This window comes from Clinocottus analis, unplaced genomic scaffold (assembly GCF_023055335.1).
Source record: "Clinocottus analis isolate CAN_PGR_092001 unplaced genomic scaffold, fCliAna1.0.p SCAF_25, whole genome shotgun sequence".
Lineage (NCBI taxonomy): Eukaryota > Metazoa > Chordata > Actinopteri > Perciformes > Cottidae > Clinocottus > Clinocottus analis.
This window is the reverse complement of record NW_027175987.1, coordinates 4,066,206-4,082,486: the sequence shown is the minus strand read 5'-3', so window position 1 is coordinate 4,082,486 and position 16,281 is coordinate 4,066,206. Positions and strand designations below refer to the sequence as shown.

The following is a 16,281-nucleotide window of genomic DNA, read 5'->3' as shown; positions in this document are numbered from 1 at the left end:
AATAAAACCAACACTTACTCTGCTCTGATTAAGCTTCTGATCAAGTTTTACTGTTGTTGGCTTGCATCTTAAATGTAGCTACATTTTGTTATGAAATAGTTCTCTTTTTACAAGATACGTTCAGTATGTTGCGACATGTTCATTTAAAGTATGCAAGATTGTTTTCTGTGTTTGAAATGGATTCACGAGGGAACCTCAACATACTTCCTGCATCGTTGAACCATGAAGGTGGAAGTTGTCTTTAGGATTGAAAAGTGATCCCTGCTAACATTTACTGAATGGAGGAGAGAGCAATAATATGCGTATTAGGGTTTAAGTCACCTTTTCATATTGGACATTTGAATAGTATTTTGTATATTCAGTTTTGATAAATGGAGATATTTTTCACCTTGATTTGATTAATTAACTTGATTTATTTCACATGTCTTTTTTTTACTTATTTTTACTATATCCGTAAATGTTTGATCATGTTGTTCATGAATAAAGAAAAAATACTGCAAAGAATAACAATTTGTTTCTCAGTGTGAGCTTTTCCTCATTGAGGTAACTTGTGATTATTGATGATATCAGCACCTCAGATGATTTGGATGGGAAAATACAGAACAGGCACATAGGTTTGACTTTTTCCATCTGATTTTTATGCCTCAACAAACAAATGGTTTACATATACAACAGTGACATTATAGTCTGCCCATAGGTTTCCAGTGCGGCTGTTAATCTGTGACTGTCTCATAAATGCGTGAAAATGCAGATTGATAAATGCCCCAGAAGCAGAAAGTAGAGATTTCTCTGAGGATGGGCGGAGCTAGTTGACCGCACGCGCAGTACAAAGATGGGGGGAAAGCCGCCCCTCCTTCGTCACCATGTGAGGAGACACAGGTAGTCACTCTTCTCTGTGCGCGCCGCGTTTGAACAATCCTCCTCACCGACGCCAAGACGTGAGCAGTTCCTACCATGGACGTTTGGGAAGTTTTTCTCAGGACTACACCAGCTCGCTGCGTCAGTGGTACCGTAGCCCGGTCCAGTGCTGTGAAACTGGGGACTGCAGGATAACCAACAACATCACAGGTACCACACTCCAACTCTTGCCTTTTTATTAACTATACTCTGTTGTATCTTATAGCAAATAAGTGTAACTTCTCTGCAGCATTCCCATGACTATATTAGAGAAATGTTGGTCGGGACATCCTAATTTTCTGTGATGAATGCCAACTTTTCTGACAGCATGGGACAAGGCCTCAAGCGTTAGCTGCACTGCTAGTGTGCTGTTAGCTGCTGCGTCTGCTGTCTGTGGCAGGATGTGACGACATTACAACTTCAGCTGCACTAAAGAGAAGTTGCTTTGTTTAAAACTTACAGTATTTAACTTAAATTCCTTTCATTCTTTACAGACTTTTCGATAAAGTCTACCCTGGTGGGTTGAGTTGACCAATGATGCGTCATTCCATCAGGTAATGCATTTATTTTACTCTGCAGTGTTGTTAAACAAATTGTAAATCATGAACTGTTTAAAAAAACATTGAAAATAGTGATAGATAATTTTGTACTGATGCAGTACAGAATCACAAATGACTGTTTTTATAGTGGGAGATTTTACTAATGTCTGGTAACTTGCAGGTGTTCCTCCATCTTTGGATCTAGAAGATGTGAACGTCTTTAGCATACTATGCTGTAAGAATTTAAAAAAAAAAAAAGAATAGCTTCTGATTAATCAGCTAAAAGTCTATGATGATTTTTAAAGAGTAGTGGACAGATGTGATTTCTGATAAATATATTACTGAGACTTTCAGTTTGGCTATACCCTGTCTCCACATTACCACTGTGGTACTAACCAATGTGTGCATCTACAGGTGTCTTGGAAGCTGAGAGCCATGCATGAAGTAACTGGGAGCATAAGGTATTGATCAGTTTTGCTTAAAAGGGCAGTTTTGACAGCTTTATGCTTTTCTCGGGTGTCCCCTAATTCAGTTGGTAACGAGGTTGTGAGATTTGGATGCATGAATGTTATGATTTCCTTAACTGACTTAACTTGAAAGCCTAACTTCCTGATGCACAGATGAATGGTGGTTCAAATTTATATGAAAGCTGTATAGTTTTAAATGCATGCATGCAGAAATGCAAAGCAGATTCTGTGCCAACTTAAATAACTTTTGATAGTGATAGACAATTTTATACTGATACAGTACAGAATCAGAAATTCCTTTCTTTTTAAGTGGGAGCTTTTACTAAAGTCTGGTAACTTGCAAGTGGTCCTCCGTCTTTGGATCAAGTTCCCACTGGATAAAGATGTCTACAAGTTGTGAACGTCTTGGCATACTGTGCTGGTAAGCTTACAAAATGATAGCTTCTGTTTAACCAGCTGAAAGTCTGTGATGATTTTAAAGAGTAGTGGACAGATGTGATTTCTGAAAAATATATTCCTGAGACTTCCAGTTTGGCTATACTTGGTCTCTACATTACCACTGTGGTACTAACCAATGTGTGTATCGATAGGTGTCTTGGAAGCTGAGAGCCATGCATGAAGTAACTGGGAGCAAATGAGGTAATGATCACTTTTACTTAAAATGGCAGTTTTGACGGCTTTATGCTTCTCTCGGGTGTCCCCGTGTGTATAATTTTAAACCACATACTGTTTAAGCATGCAGAAATGCAAAGCAGATTATGTGCAAACTCAAACGTTTGATAGATTTCATATGTGGCTGGACCCACTAAATTGTCACACCCAGAGAAGCATTAATCTGCCTTTTTTAATTCTGCACATTCAGTATGTGCTGCTGTGATGACACTATTTGCTGCTCTTGACCAGATGGATGATGTTTTCAACCCACCAGTTGATTTATCTGAGGCACAGAAAACATGTTGCGTTCAGGTTTAAGATGATGCTCATTGATTCTTTGGTTCTTGCAGGTGTGTCTACTCTGGTGGTTTGAGTTGACCGTTCAATGATGCGTCATTGAAGCAAGTAAACCAGTTATTTTACTCTGCAGTCTTCAGATCAAAATGTCAATGATTGATGATGATAGAGTGAAAGACAACTCTTTACTGATACCAGAAATGCCTCTTTGTATTAAAGTGGAGCTTTTACTAATGTCTGGTGTTACCTTTAGGTGGTCCTCCATCTTTGGCTGAGTTGATAGGTGAGTGGCATTTTGTTAATATACATTATCATTTAAAAAACAAGTCTGATAGCATGATGAGAGCATAGTTCAGCAGATTTAACCATGAAGATTAGACTTTGTCTTGTTGTCTTTTCATTTAGCCTTTAGTGTTCAATACAAAAGATGATAAAAGAATCTCTTCTCTCATTCAGACATGTACAACATTCCTGCTGGAACATGTTCACAGCCCTTGTGTTAGTAAGTATCATCTCAGAAGGGTATTTTGTAGCTAATGTCATTTAGATGTGATGACTATGAAGCAGGTCTCTGATCTTGTTGAGGAAGTTATAATTTTGCCTGATCTTGATAGTTTCTAGAAAAACAACTCTAACTTAAACCTTAATCAACCACTTTTAATAAAGTGTGTTTTGTTCTACAGGAACGTGCAGGATCTGTTGGATTGACCATGGTAAGCATTTTAAGTCCTTCACCTGGACTTAGATCTTTTATTGGTCAGCTCGCCACTCTACCTGTGATGATAAGATTCTGCCAAATGATCTCTCATGATTATACCCCTACCGTTCCATTATTTTCTGAGGCCTGTGGTCTGTAATAATCAGTCTTGTGTTTCTTTTTTCCCCACTTTATTTTTATGGAAAATCTGTTTCTCTCATTCCAGAAGCCACAAAGACCTTACTGAGGCCATGTGGATATCAATAACATGTAGTATTCTAAAATTGTGGAAATAAATGATTAAAAGAAATACTGCTTGTGTGTTTTCATTTTGAAAATGTAATCTGCATTTGAAAAAGGAGCCAATTTAGTCTAAGTAAATAACGTAACGGAAGTGACGTTTGCCTTTACAGGAAATGACGTAGTTTAGTCTTTGCACTGCTACTTATGCTAATTATCGATAGACTGTCTATATTACCTCAGGCTTACCTTACGGTACCCCATAGCACTATGAAATATACAAAGTTGACATGCTCTACCTCTGAGTTCCCAAGAAGTGTGTTTCATAAATGTGTAACGTGGAGTTTGATAAATGTTCCGGAGGCAGAAAGTAGGGATTTCCCTTAAGATGGGCGGAGCTATGTCAACGCATGCGCAGTACAAAGTTGGGATCGAAGCCGCCCCTCGTTCGCTGCCATGGGGGGAGACGGGTGCCAACTCTGTGCGGGCCGCGTTTGAATAAACCGGGGAAGACGGCGGCGCGGTGGTCAGTCCAGTTTCAGCCGCCTCGCACCATCCTCTTCACCGATGTTTGTGCGGTGGCTGCTGCCGTTGCTCCTGGCTCTGTCCGTGGAGGCAGACTTATTCCAGTTTGACAGCATTACCAATGTTTCTTCTTACTATTTTAATTACATTTATTGCAATATATGGGAGGGGGAGTGTCAGCCCAACCAAGACGATGCTACACAGCAAGGTAAGGAACACTATATGTAGCGAAAGCTATCCTATCACGAGCTGTTCTGTAGCCTATTGCTTGTCAAATGTAATGCTCGCTACATTACGGTGGATGCTATTTCCTCATTGAGCCAGATTCCCGGTATTGATATCCACTGAGTCTTTGTCTGTTGTGAGTAGTTCCTACCAGGGACCTTTGGGCAGGTTTTTCTCAGGACTACACCAGCCTGCTGCATCAGTGGTACTGTAGCCTGGGCCAGTGCTGTGAAACTGGAGACTGCAGGATAACCAACAACATCACAGGTACCACACTCCAGCTTAATTCGGTGTCTTTACAACATCGTCAGTCGATCAACATGTAACCTACAACAATGGATTGAATAGTATTGGACATTCGTCCCTTTATACTGTTCTTCTGTTTTATAGAGATTTACAGCATGTTTCTTTTCCATGTAAGTTAACATAGTTATCATTTTGAAGTTCACAATTTCATTCGATGAAAAAGGTTTAAAGTAACAAAAATACTAACGTGTCGTTTTTTAAAACCTTTTTTTAAATCTGTGTATTTCAATTGTTTTTCGTCTGTGAAAGTTTTTCAAAAAATGACCTCAGTGGTACAAGTTGCTTTTAAATTCTTACTTTTGATTGCAACTTCACGTTTACTTCTTACAATATAAAGGGTAGCAGATGTTCCATTTTCAATGGCAATATATATTTACATCAAATTACATTTTGAGGTAAATCCGAGCAGTGTCAATACAGTAAATTGTATGTTAAAATGGTGAGACTTTGATGTCTGGATTAGAATTTCTGATACTAATTATTTTTATTGTTTGCGTGTCGTTTCCACGCTGAGAAGAAAACAAAATTATAGAAGAATATTTTTTTATGGCATTAAAATGCCTTTTTAAAAAAAAAAAAAAAATTGAGTTAAAAGCCAATATAAATTACTCTTACAGAAGGGATTCAGAATGCCTTGCTCTTTAGTGTTCCTGTTGTAGTTGCATACGTGGTTAGTGTTTAACTGCACAGTTGGATACTTTAGTTGCTTGCCATTATTTTCCTTTGACATTGAATATTTAACATTGAGAATTGTCGGAAAATATGAAATGACGAAAACTTCAGTTGCTTCAGAAAATGATTGGTAACATCAGTGAATATCTCGGCTTAACTGTAGAAGCATGCGAAGAGATGTTTGAACAGAGGAGGTTTGAGATTTATACAAACAGTTCTCTGCCTTGTAGAACTTCCCAACTTAAAATCAATAGCACTAGCACTGCCAGGGTTGATTCTCTATATGCTCCTGCCATTTTTCACACACTCCTTTGCACACATGCAGGTCTGGGCAGGGACCTTCAGACGAAGCTCCACGGTCAGCACCTGACTCAGTCTGTGGTTCTGAAAGCCATCCAGGGTTTCATCAACAACCCAGATTCCAATAAGCCTCTGACCCTGTCCTTCCATGGCTGGTCCGGCACAGGCAAGAACTTTGTGGCTCGGCTCATCGCCGATAACCTGTACCGTGACGGGGTGAAGAGCGAGTGTGTCCGTCTGTTCATCGCCCCGTTCCACTTTCCGCATGCCAGGCTGGTGGACACATACAAGGTGAGACATACAGAGCCTCTCTTGGCACAGAGTTTTAGGTTCTGTGCCAGAAACACACTGACTGTGTTGTAATTCAGCGTATCAATGATACCGGTTTGGACAGATGCTTCAAATCAAACATTGGTCCCACAAGTACTGACTTACCTGGTGTTTGTCCAACCAGGTCACAGTTGCCAACGTGGTCCCATCTACACACACTTTTACACAATCACTGCAATAGAGTTAAAAAAAAATGTTGACACAGTGTTATTAAACAAATTCATCCAGAACTAACAGGGTATAGTACGCAGAATAACCTTTAAACCATGATGCCATCAAGGTCTGCAGAATCTGCAAATGTGGACATTTCTGCTACGTGACTTGACAAGGTCTCTCTTCTAAAATAGATTTAGATGTTTATTAATATAAATGTATTATAAAACATTCAAATCACATTTTGTACCTCATGATCTACATGCATTGGAAAATGTGTCTTTGTTTAAAAAAAAATATACACATTATATTAAAGAAACAAAAATGGATGGATCCGGTCATTGTGGCAGTTTTAGGGTACAAATACTTTTCAAGGTTTTCAAGGTAAAGTTGTGTCCAAATCAAAACCTGAACAGTCGTGGTTCGGGCTTTCTCTCGGTTTCCAGGGCCAGTTGAGAGAGGCGATCCGGGACACTGTGCTGCGCTGCCCACAGACTCTGTTCGTCTTTGACGAGGCTGAGAAGCTTCACCCGGGCCTCATTGATGCCATCAAACCCTACATGGACCACTATGACAACGTAGATGGAGTCAGCTACCGCAGAGCCATCTTCCTCTTCCTCAGGTTGGTTTATATGTCAGGCACGTCCTGGTTGTTCAAGCCGGTCAAAAACTCAATGTATTGCACCTCTGTCCCTGGTATTCTGGCAGCTCATCTGAAATGAACGATGTTCCTTCTCTTGTCTCCATTAGACGTCTTTATTGATTTTTATGTTTTCAATTACTCGGATTTCTGCTGGCAGATGATCTGCTCAGTCTAATATAGAAACACAACATCTTTTCAACACACAATGTAGGAGATGCCTGCGATCACTAAAACACAATGGTAACATATACAATATCACAAGTTAAATGACCATGGAGAGGTTTCGGGTGAGAAACGAAAACATAGTTGTGTATAATATATTATATTTTTGCTAATAAATTCGACATACTTCCCCTTTAAGTAGGACTTTGATGTATTTAAAGACCGTATGCAAAGAAAGTTTCATTATTATGTGAAAAAAAATCAAATCTTCAGAGATTTTCCTTCATGTTGTCGACATGATTGTTTTGTCTCCAGTAATATTGGTGGAGCTACGATCAATGATGTAGCGCTGGACTTCTGGCACTCCGGTCAAAATCGAGAGGACATTGGTATGGAGGACCTGGAGCATCGTCTACGAGCCGAAACTATGGAGTCCCATGGTATGCTCTCTCAACCGGTCTCCAGATGTTCAGCTCTACTGAACAGTGGTTTAATTGTTAGCTTTAGCTCTCTGCCTCATTTCAACCTGGCCAGGAAGTGAACCATTTTTGTGTTACTGTGTAAACTGCAAACCTTTTCCCATGTGTGATTTTGGTGGGTGTTAAAATTACTCAACTGACCCGAGATACTTAGTTAAAAGCATGTATTTAGCCAGGAGTATTGATTTTTAGCTACCAGCAAGTCTTTTCTGGCTTCATATAAAACATTGATTGGTTTGAGCTTTAATTGTGTTTGTGGATTTCTAAGCATGGTTCTCTTTCCCAGGTGGGTTCGCTCAGAGTGAGCTGATGTCTGGCCACTTGATCGACTTCTTTGTGCCATTCCTGCCTCTGGAGTACCGCCATGTCAAGCTCTGTGCACGGGACGCCTATGCAGCACGAGGCCTGGAGACGGATGAAGCGACGCTGGATGAGGTGGCCAAGGCCATGCTGTATGTCCCCAAAGAGGAGAGACTGTTCTCAGCTCAGGGATGCAAGTCCATCCCGCAGCGGATCAACTTCTTTCTCCCTTAAAAGGAGTAAGAGACAGACAGAGAGACCTGGCGGAGGTGTGAGATTGCTTTACCAGCCCATCTGCGTACAGAGCCACAGCGGAGATGTGTGTCCTCTCTGCTCTACGTGCTCTCCCCCGACAGATGCAACACGTGTCTGTCCAGGTCCCTCAGAGTAGGTCAGACAGCAGGACGAGTAGAAAAAGGTAAAGCAGCTCGACTCATCCTGGAGACATGAGTAGTGACGGTCATCATGTGCAGTTTGATCAGTTTGATTCAGTGTCAAGACGGAGGATTTAAAGGTGGTAATGGTTTTGCGTTGTATGTCATAGAGAGGTACTGACACATTTTTTGTCGCTATTGATGTCTGTTTGTCTTGGCTAAAGTCTGAGTTTCATGTTTTTTTTAAAAGTTTACTTCATGTATTGTTTTTTGCCTGCAAGACACAGTGCTAAATTAGCACTAATTATTTATTGTCATAGTTCAACGTATTACTGTCCCAGATTATTTTTGTGGCGTTTTTTGTATAAACATTTTATGGGAACATACGGTATAAGTGAATATTAAATTGTAGTGTGGATGTGTAACAGCTAACGTACATGGTGCTGTGATGCAACTGTTACTTGAGATTGTTCTTGAAATTTCTTGAAAGTTTTTTTTTCCTTTCCTTTTTTGTAAATATGTTTAATAACAGTGCTTTTAATATATTTTTAATAGTCAGTTACTATTGTTTCAAATGTCTTGGTGTTGTCATCATATGATCTGCTGCTGGTTTTAGGCATACTTAACAAATATATTTTATTCACTGACTTGCTTCAACGTGTTCACTCATGCATTCACTTTCACATACTCTCACACAGGTTTTAGGTTGTTCGCTTTCAGTGCCAAAGCTCAGGGTCACAAAAAAAAATGAAACGAAATGTCAGAGATGGTTTTATGAAAATAAACGTCCACAGTAAAGCAAAAAGTTTCCTATGTGCATTCATTTCAGGCGATTCGATTTGCAGCTGCCTGGCTGTAGAGTCTAGTGCGGGTAGCTGTCAGGGAAAGCCCTGGAGGCATGGCTCCCCTTCCTCAGCGGACCTTCCTCTTCGTAGCTGCACCGTCCTCGCTGGGAGGCAGAAGGGCGACCGGGTCGTCCTTCAGACCCGACCTCTGGTCTGGTTGTCTGGGAAAGCCAGAGAGAACATTTCCTTGGGGCTTCACATGAACTTGCAGGACGAGCCAATCAGAGGCCAGTGAATGTCTTTACCTTCTGCATGATGCCCTCGAGGTACCTCAGAGAGGGGCTCAGCTGTTCTTCATGAACAACACATGCTCACACTTTCCAATGTAGGATTATTTGTTTGGTTTGAAAATGACAAGACAAATATTTCATGATGTATGCAACTAGGTTGCAAACCCTAAACATCAAATGTAAGAGAAAATAAACAGCATTGAATACATATGTATCAATAACACAGATAATTATCAAAGACACGGGCAAAAATAACTAAATATATGGTTTTTAATACACTTATTCTGCCATCTACTGGTAGAAATGGAAACACTTTCTTCTCATACGTTCTCTGCTCTGTGGTCCCCCAAAAAGTGCACTATATATATATATATATATATATATATATATATATATATATATATATATATATATATATATATATATATATATATATATATATATATATGAGAGTGCTAACAGCAACAACTCTGCACACACACATTTAGAATTGTGTTGTAATAAACAATCCAATGATTAATTCAAACTTGATTATTGCTCTGCACACGGATACCGCCTCTGGTCAACTACTGTTGATAACCTGTACCCATAAGCCCAGGTGTGTTTATTTTCATTGATTAATGTATTTTCTTCTAATGTGACTTTATGTGTTTGCATCAGATTGTAAATAAAACATGTCTCGCAATCCTTCTATTGCTGTGGCTTTTATTTTGAAAGACTCATATTTCAGATAACCTGCCCTGCTTTGCGTCTCTCTACTAAAGAAAATAATGTTCCTATTTTTGATTTTAGATTCAGATGAAAAAGACGTTTTTGGTTTTAAACCGAAAATGAAGAAAACGTGGTATTTCTGGATTTTTATTTTGTCGACAAAACTATAAAACAATCTATCAAAGCGTACAGCATATGTCAACATTTTCTCTGGCTTTGAACACATTTAAAATCTGTTGTGTTCCTGATTTTACATTTATTTAAACCCGTGACTCCATATACATATATGATTTACCTACAGCGCATCACTCTTCCGTGGGCGTGTATCAAGTTAACGCGTGGTCTGCTCCCATTGGCTATCGCGATGATCCTTCCAGATTTTCTTCCCTCTGATTGGCCGAGATGAGTAACGTTTCCTCATTGAGGTTCAGAGCCGTCGTCCAATTATATTCAGACATCTGTTCCGAGCCGAGAGGAGAGTAGCGGCAGCGTCTCAACGCATTTCACTGTAACATTACTGTATTAGAGACTAGACCTAGGATCACCGCCTGCTCTGTGGTACAGACAGAGTATATAAGCTAGATTCATTTTAAAGTCGTAGTTGTATTAGGCGAGGTGCTTCAGCTCGTCACGATGACGGCTCTGTCGTTGCTTTTTTTGGCCGTTTCGGCCGCATCTGCACTGGCCGAGTCCAGGGTGTATTTCCGAGAGCAATTTGAAGATGGGGGTGAGGTCCTTTTTCTATTTAATTATATACATTATGCATTCGTTTTCTGATTTGTTGAAACGTGTGTTGTAATTATATGTTATATCACAATATTAAGTCGGTCCATTGGCGGTGGCTATTATTCATGTTAAGAGGTTGGAATGATTCTTTTGACATGACAGCTCTCCATTTGACCTTTTATGTGTGTGTGCGTACTGTTCGGGTTGAGATGCAGTTAGTCCAACTTGCATTGGCACCATTCATCTTTTGACCTGTCTCCCTTCCTCTTCGTCCTCTCCATTTTACCCCCCCAGCTTTCATCAAACCCCGTCTGTCTCCCCATCCCCCTCCTGCACATCCCTCCCATGGTCATTCACTGTTCCCCTTCTTTACCTATCTGTGTCCTCTCATCACCAACCTCATAGCAAAACAAGAGGTGTGAAGGCGGTCACCTAATGCATGCATCTGCAGCGCAACACTTAAATCCACATCCAAGTGCACCTGCACTGATGCATCATCAGTGGTGGATTAGCCGCTTGTGAGTGTATTAACAGAGACTGCTGTGCAGCTCAACCTACACTTGTTTGTGCAGATGCCTGGAAGAGTCGCTGGGTGGAATCCAAGCACAAGTCCGACTATGGCACTTTGGTCCTGAGTGCAGGGAAGTTCTACGGCGATGCAGAGGCAGACAAAGGTGAGTGCAAACCTTACATTGTGGATCTGTGCAAGATGGTTAACTCCCATGTTGTTTTGGGTGTGTTTTTATAGATTAAGGGCGTGTATCCTGTTTGTATGCGCACTGTGTTGAGGAGATTTAGGGAGAGACTAACAGGGATTTAGTGGGATTCCATTAAGTTGTATTGTCGTCTTTTAAAGGATTAATGCTTCGGTTGTTCATGTGACATTTGATAGTGGCACAAGACAGAGAAAATATAACAGAGATGCAAATCGACACATGCAACTTCATCTCACTGACCTGGAGATTAGAGCTGGAAGTGAGTCACACTTTTTTTTAAAAGTTGGAGCAGAGTTTAGATGACACTGAACTAGTGACTGATTCTGTGTGCTCATACAGTATGGCATTATTGTTTGGGATATTCTACCCAAATGAGATTAGCCTGAATGTAAAGCTTCTCCCAGTGAATATGAAAATGGGCTTGTATCCCAGGGAAATCACCATGGGTGCTTTCAGAGTTTCTCAGCGTTATTCCATTATTCACTTTCTGTGGAGCAGCTCCAGGATTTGACTCGTCATGACATCATCACAGCAGGTTGTCTCTCAGCTGTAAAAACCTGACTTGGTGAAATTCAGGCATTGCAAATACTCTGAACAATTTAATAAAAACAATGCTGGTGACTTAAACCAAATGCTGGATTTTCCATGAATGCAGATGCATTGCAGTAAGATTTTCCTTTTCACCGCAGGTCTGCAGACGAGCCAGGACGCCCGCTTTTACGCTTCGTCTTATCGTTTTGATGACTTCAGCAACCAGGGCGAGCCTCTAGTCATCCAGTTCACTGTAAAACATGAGCAGAGCATTGACTGTGGTGGAGGCTACATTAAACTGTTTCCCTCTAGCCTCAACCAGGAGGAAATGCACGGAGACTCCGTCTACAACATCATGTTCGGTGAGTGTGGATAGTTTTAACAGTGGACAAAGACATCTGTTAGTCAGCTTGACAATTTTGCTGGCATTTGTCATTGCATTATGTTTCACCAAACTGTCTTGCAAAGTGTATTAAATGTTGTTTTTCATTTTCGATTGAATTTAGATATTCCTTATCCCCCACTCCCTTTTTAGGTTTACCTAGTTTCTACTCTTACGGATGAGATTCCACATTTTTACTTATTTATTCATTTGCCTGTTCAGGTCCTGACATTTGTGGCCCTGGTACAAAGAAGGTTCACGTCATCTTCAACTACAAAGGCAAGAACCATCTGATTAACAAAGACGTCCGATGCAAGGTGAGGTATTAATAAATGGTTCTTTGTTTTTACATTTATTGGGGAAAAAACTCACATTGTTGTTGCATGAAGAAATTGGTAGTAAAGTTTGATCCAGCTATTAGCATTTTGTTACACATTCTAAAGTTTTACTTGTGAATAAGTTATTATAATGCAATCAGAATAACAATTATTGTATACCTTACAGGATGACGAGTACACCCACTTGTACACACTGATTGTCAACCCCGACAACACTTACGAGGTCAAGATCGACAATAAGAAGGTCGAGTCCGGCAGTCTGGAGGATGACTGGGACTTTCTGCCTCCCAAAAAAATTAAGGACCCTGAAGCCAAAAAGCCAGAGGACTGGGATGACCGGGAGGAGATTCCCGACCCTGAGGATAACAAACCAGAGGTCAGCAGGCACTTAAGCCAATTCATTTTTTTGGGTTGAGGGGTAGATTTATAATACACATGTATCTTTGGCAGCATTCACTTCATTTGTATAAAAGCCGTATGTCTTTTTTAATGTCTTCATCTGTATGTTTTTGTTAGGACTGGGAAAAGCCAGAGAACATCCCAGATCCTGATGCTAAGAAGCCTGATGACTGGGATGAAGAGATGGACGGAGAGTGGGAGCCACCTATGGTTGCTAACCCTGAATACAAGGTAACAGCAACACGCTTAAACGCATAATATAAACGTTGTTCAGTCAATCGAGTACACTACAACTGTTTCCAAAGAAACTCTTTGCTAAATAACCTAATACTCTATATTAACACCAATTTATGAGCATGGCCAACACATCAGTATACAGTGTCCTCGACAATTCCCACAGTGTAATAAAATATGTATTTTCCAGAGCAAGTACACCACTTTTTGATCCCACGAAAAAAAAGTCCCACAGTGCATTACAGTTACCCTATCTGCAAGTGGCGCATGAGTAAATAAAGGTGTGATTTTGGACACATCCTGTTTCAACACCAATAGAGCTTGAGTAGTACTTGTGCCAAACACATTGACTTAATGTATTTCAATTACAGTGATGGAGTAATAACTTTTTAGCATGCAATCTGTCCAGCAACTCGCATGTGCTATTTCTTCATTATTTATTCCAGTCAATCAATCCAATCTTCATGAGCAAATTTATTATTTTTTGGGGGATTCCTCTGACATAAACCACACTGTGTGTTGATAGGGTGAGTGGAAGCCCAAAGAGATCAACAACCCCGCCTACAAGGGCAAGTGGACCCACCCTGAGATTGACAACCCTGAGTACACAGCCGATTCTGAGATCTATAAATACGACAGCATCGGCGTGATCGGACTCGACTTGTGGCAGGTAAGAAAGAACATACTTGACCTACTGCTATTTTATAATTGCAGGAGGCGCAATATTTGTTCAAGGTGAAATTTGTGTCAAAATACCATTTTTAGACTAAATGTAGACCTGCTGCAGATATTTCTTGGCTGACTCATCATATTCTGTAAACTTTATAAAACATCTTTGTTTGCAACAGATACACTCAAGAATCACATCATAATCCATTTAATGTGTTTTCAATTAAAATAATGACTTGAACATGTTCATTCCCAGGCAAAAAATGTACTTCCAAGATGTTCAGCACTGTTTATTTACTGATTTAATAAAGAAGGTATTTGCTTGCATAAAGCAGTTGACAGTGAAATGTGCACTTCTTTTTGATTTAGGTCAAGTCTGGTACCATCTTTGATAACTTCCTGATCACCAATGACCCCAACCTGGCGGAGGAAGTAGGCAACGACACATGGGGTAAAACTAAGGTCAGTCCAAAACATTTAACTTAAGCTCGGCATGTAGTCTGTTGCTTTTGGGTATTTTGTGGTGTATTTTCCATAATTGAATTGCTTGGTGGGTGGAGCATTAAGTAAGGTTGTCTATAGGCAACTGCTGTTACAAAGATATGATCACTTTGTTAATTTGTTGTTTTCATGTGAATCCTCTCCAGGATGCAGAGAAGAAGATGAAGGAAAGCCAAGAAGAGGAGGAGAGAAAGAAACGTGAGGAAGATGACAAGCAGAGGGGAGAGGAGGCAAAGGAGGAAGAAGAAGAGGAGGAGGAGGAGGAAGAGAAGGAGGAGGAAGGAGATGAGGAGGAAGAAGAAGAAGAAGAGGAAGAGGACGGGGAAGAACAGGAGGAGGAGGAGGAGGAAGACACAGACTCTAAACTCAAGGATGAGTTATAAATTTCATGCAGGAACTAACTGTGTGTCAATGAGCCATTGGAACGAGGCTGGAGAAGATAGACCCTCATGACTGACACCCTGGGGTGGGATGGGATGGGGTTTTCCATTTGTTTGTTTACAAAGCAAGGGAATAGGTAATAAAGGGCAAATATTGTTCGGTTTCCATGTGCTACTGCTACTACTACTACTACTACTACTACTACTACTACTATTGTTATTATTATTATTATTATTAAACGAGGAATAGTAATAGAAAGAAGGAAGATGTCAGAACGAATGTCAAGACAGGTAATCAAATCAACCGGCTGAATTGTTTCGCCCAACAAATGTATATCAATTGTGTTCTTAAAAAATCTGGGTTTTTATGAAGTATAATGTTGTAGTGACATGGAAAGCTGTATTTGGAAGATGCCATGAAAATGTTCTGTTTACTTCCATGTTTTTTTTTCTTCTTTTTTTCTTGTTCATCTTAGTGTCATGGCCCCTTTTTAAAAAGCTTTGTCAATCTCAAACGATTTGAAAGTGTTTGACAAGATTACACAGGTTATTTTACCTGCTCTTATTTAAATGTTTTGATTTGAACAAGGGTTAATGGCATGGTGCACCAAGACTGACGCAATATATAGGACAACCTGTTGGGAAAAAAGCCGTCGTCTATAGGATGGTAATACAGGGTGCTTTAAGGTGAAATCCCTTGCATAGTTTTGTACTGTATAGTTAACACTTTCTTTCACTTCAATGCATCTACTGTAGTCTTGTGTGTCTAAATAAAGTGTGCTCAAACTCAGATGTACATTGAGAGCACTCCAGTAGCAGGTAGGCTTACATCCATTTGGTACGTGTTTACTCATAGTAGGTGTACACAACCAGTTTTCCTCATATTTCGATGCTGATACCTCTGCACTGCTGTACCCCAATACACTGTCCCAAACTGTCTGGGAGATGATCCTTTTGTAAAAGACACATTTTGTACTAATGGTAGTAATTGAAGTGGAGAGATTTCCATGTTGCTGTGTAAAAAAAAAAAGACAGGTGTTCTGTTCAATAAAATCAACCAGTGGAAAAGGAACAGACTTCTTCCTCAAATTTGTTGTGGTAGTGGCTTTTTATTTTGAATGCATTCCTTTACATGGACAGCAGGCTTGTATGACATGTGTTTCCTCTGCATTCAACTGATTGATAGTTACTTTATAAAGGTGAGGTAAAATAACCAAATACATTTCCAACAACTAGCAGATGCTTGTGTAGGAACTTGTGTATTTTCAGTCCATGACATTTCAGAGGGAAATGTACTTTTTACAAGCATCTGACTGCTATAGTTACTCGTTACTTTGCCGCATCAGATTTGATATAAAA

The 16,281-nt window shown here is 40.0% G+C and overlaps 2 protein-coding genes, 2 long non-coding RNA genes and 4 other non-coding genes across 8 annotated transcripts; all 8 read left to right on the top strand.

Annotated features, from left to right (window-relative positions):
* Positions 1–780: 780 nt before the first annotated feature.
* On the top strand, positions 781–1,641 carry LOC137794456 (uncharacterized). The gene is made up of 3 exons (XR_011078304.1): positions 781–1,068; positions 1,392–1,451; positions 1,618–1,641. It is a non-coding gene; the product is annotated as an uncharacterized lncRNA (long non-coding RNA).
* LOC137794762 (small nucleolar RNA SNORD74) lies at positions 1,152–1,230 on the top strand. The gene has a single exon (XR_011078335.1). It is a non-coding gene; the product is annotated as a small nucleolar RNA SNORD74 (small nucleolar RNA).
* Positions 1,642–1,720: 79 nt separating the features above from the next.
* On the top strand, positions 1,721–1,785 carry LOC137794771 (small nucleolar RNA SNORD75). The gene has a single exon (XR_011078344.1). It is a non-coding gene; the product is annotated as a small nucleolar RNA SNORD75 (small nucleolar RNA).
* A 461-nt stretch (positions 1,786–2,246) lies between these two features.
* LOC137794455 (uncharacterized) lies at positions 2,247–3,858 on the top strand. Its single transcript, XR_011078303.1, has 3 exons — positions 2,247–2,324; positions 2,494–2,542; positions 3,778–3,858. It is a non-coding gene; the product is annotated as an uncharacterized lncRNA (long non-coding RNA).
* LOC137794769 (small nucleolar RNA SNORD75) lies at positions 2,365–2,428 on the top strand. Its single transcript, XR_011078342.1, has one exon. It is a non-coding gene; the product is annotated as a small nucleolar RNA SNORD75 (small nucleolar RNA).
* On the top strand, positions 3,626–3,699 carry LOC137794774 (small nucleolar RNA SNORD47). The gene has a single exon (XR_011078347.1). It is a non-coding gene; the product is annotated as a small nucleolar RNA SNORD47 (small nucleolar RNA).
* Positions 3,859–4,227: 369 nt separating the features above from the next.
* tor3a (torsin family 3, member A) lies at positions 4,228–9,054 on the top strand. The gene is made up of 6 exons (XM_068591220.1): positions 4,228–4,524; positions 4,686–4,808; positions 5,845–6,110; positions 6,749–6,924; positions 7,423–7,547; positions 7,873–9,054. The coding sequence occupies exons 1-6, from the start codon at positions 4,359–4,361 to the stop codon at positions 8,118–8,120; spliced, it is 1,104 nt and encodes a 367-aa protein (XP_068447321.1). The 5' UTR covers positions 4,228–4,358; the 3' UTR covers positions 8,121–9,054.
* A 1,463-nt stretch (positions 9,055–10,517) lies between these two features.
* calr (calreticulin) lies at positions 10,518–15,987 on the top strand. Its single transcript, XM_068591757.1, has 9 exons — positions 10,518–10,773; positions 11,345–11,446; positions 12,178–12,381; positions 12,624–12,718; positions 12,906–13,115; positions 13,256–13,369; positions 13,899–14,042; positions 14,411–14,503; positions 14,689–15,987. The coding sequence occupies exons 1-9, from the start codon at positions 10,680–10,682 to the stop codon at positions 14,923–14,925; spliced, it is 1,293 nt and encodes a 430-aa protein (XP_068447858.1). The 5' UTR covers positions 10,518–10,679; the 3' UTR covers positions 14,926–15,987.
* Positions 15,988–16,281: the final 294 nt, after the last annotated feature.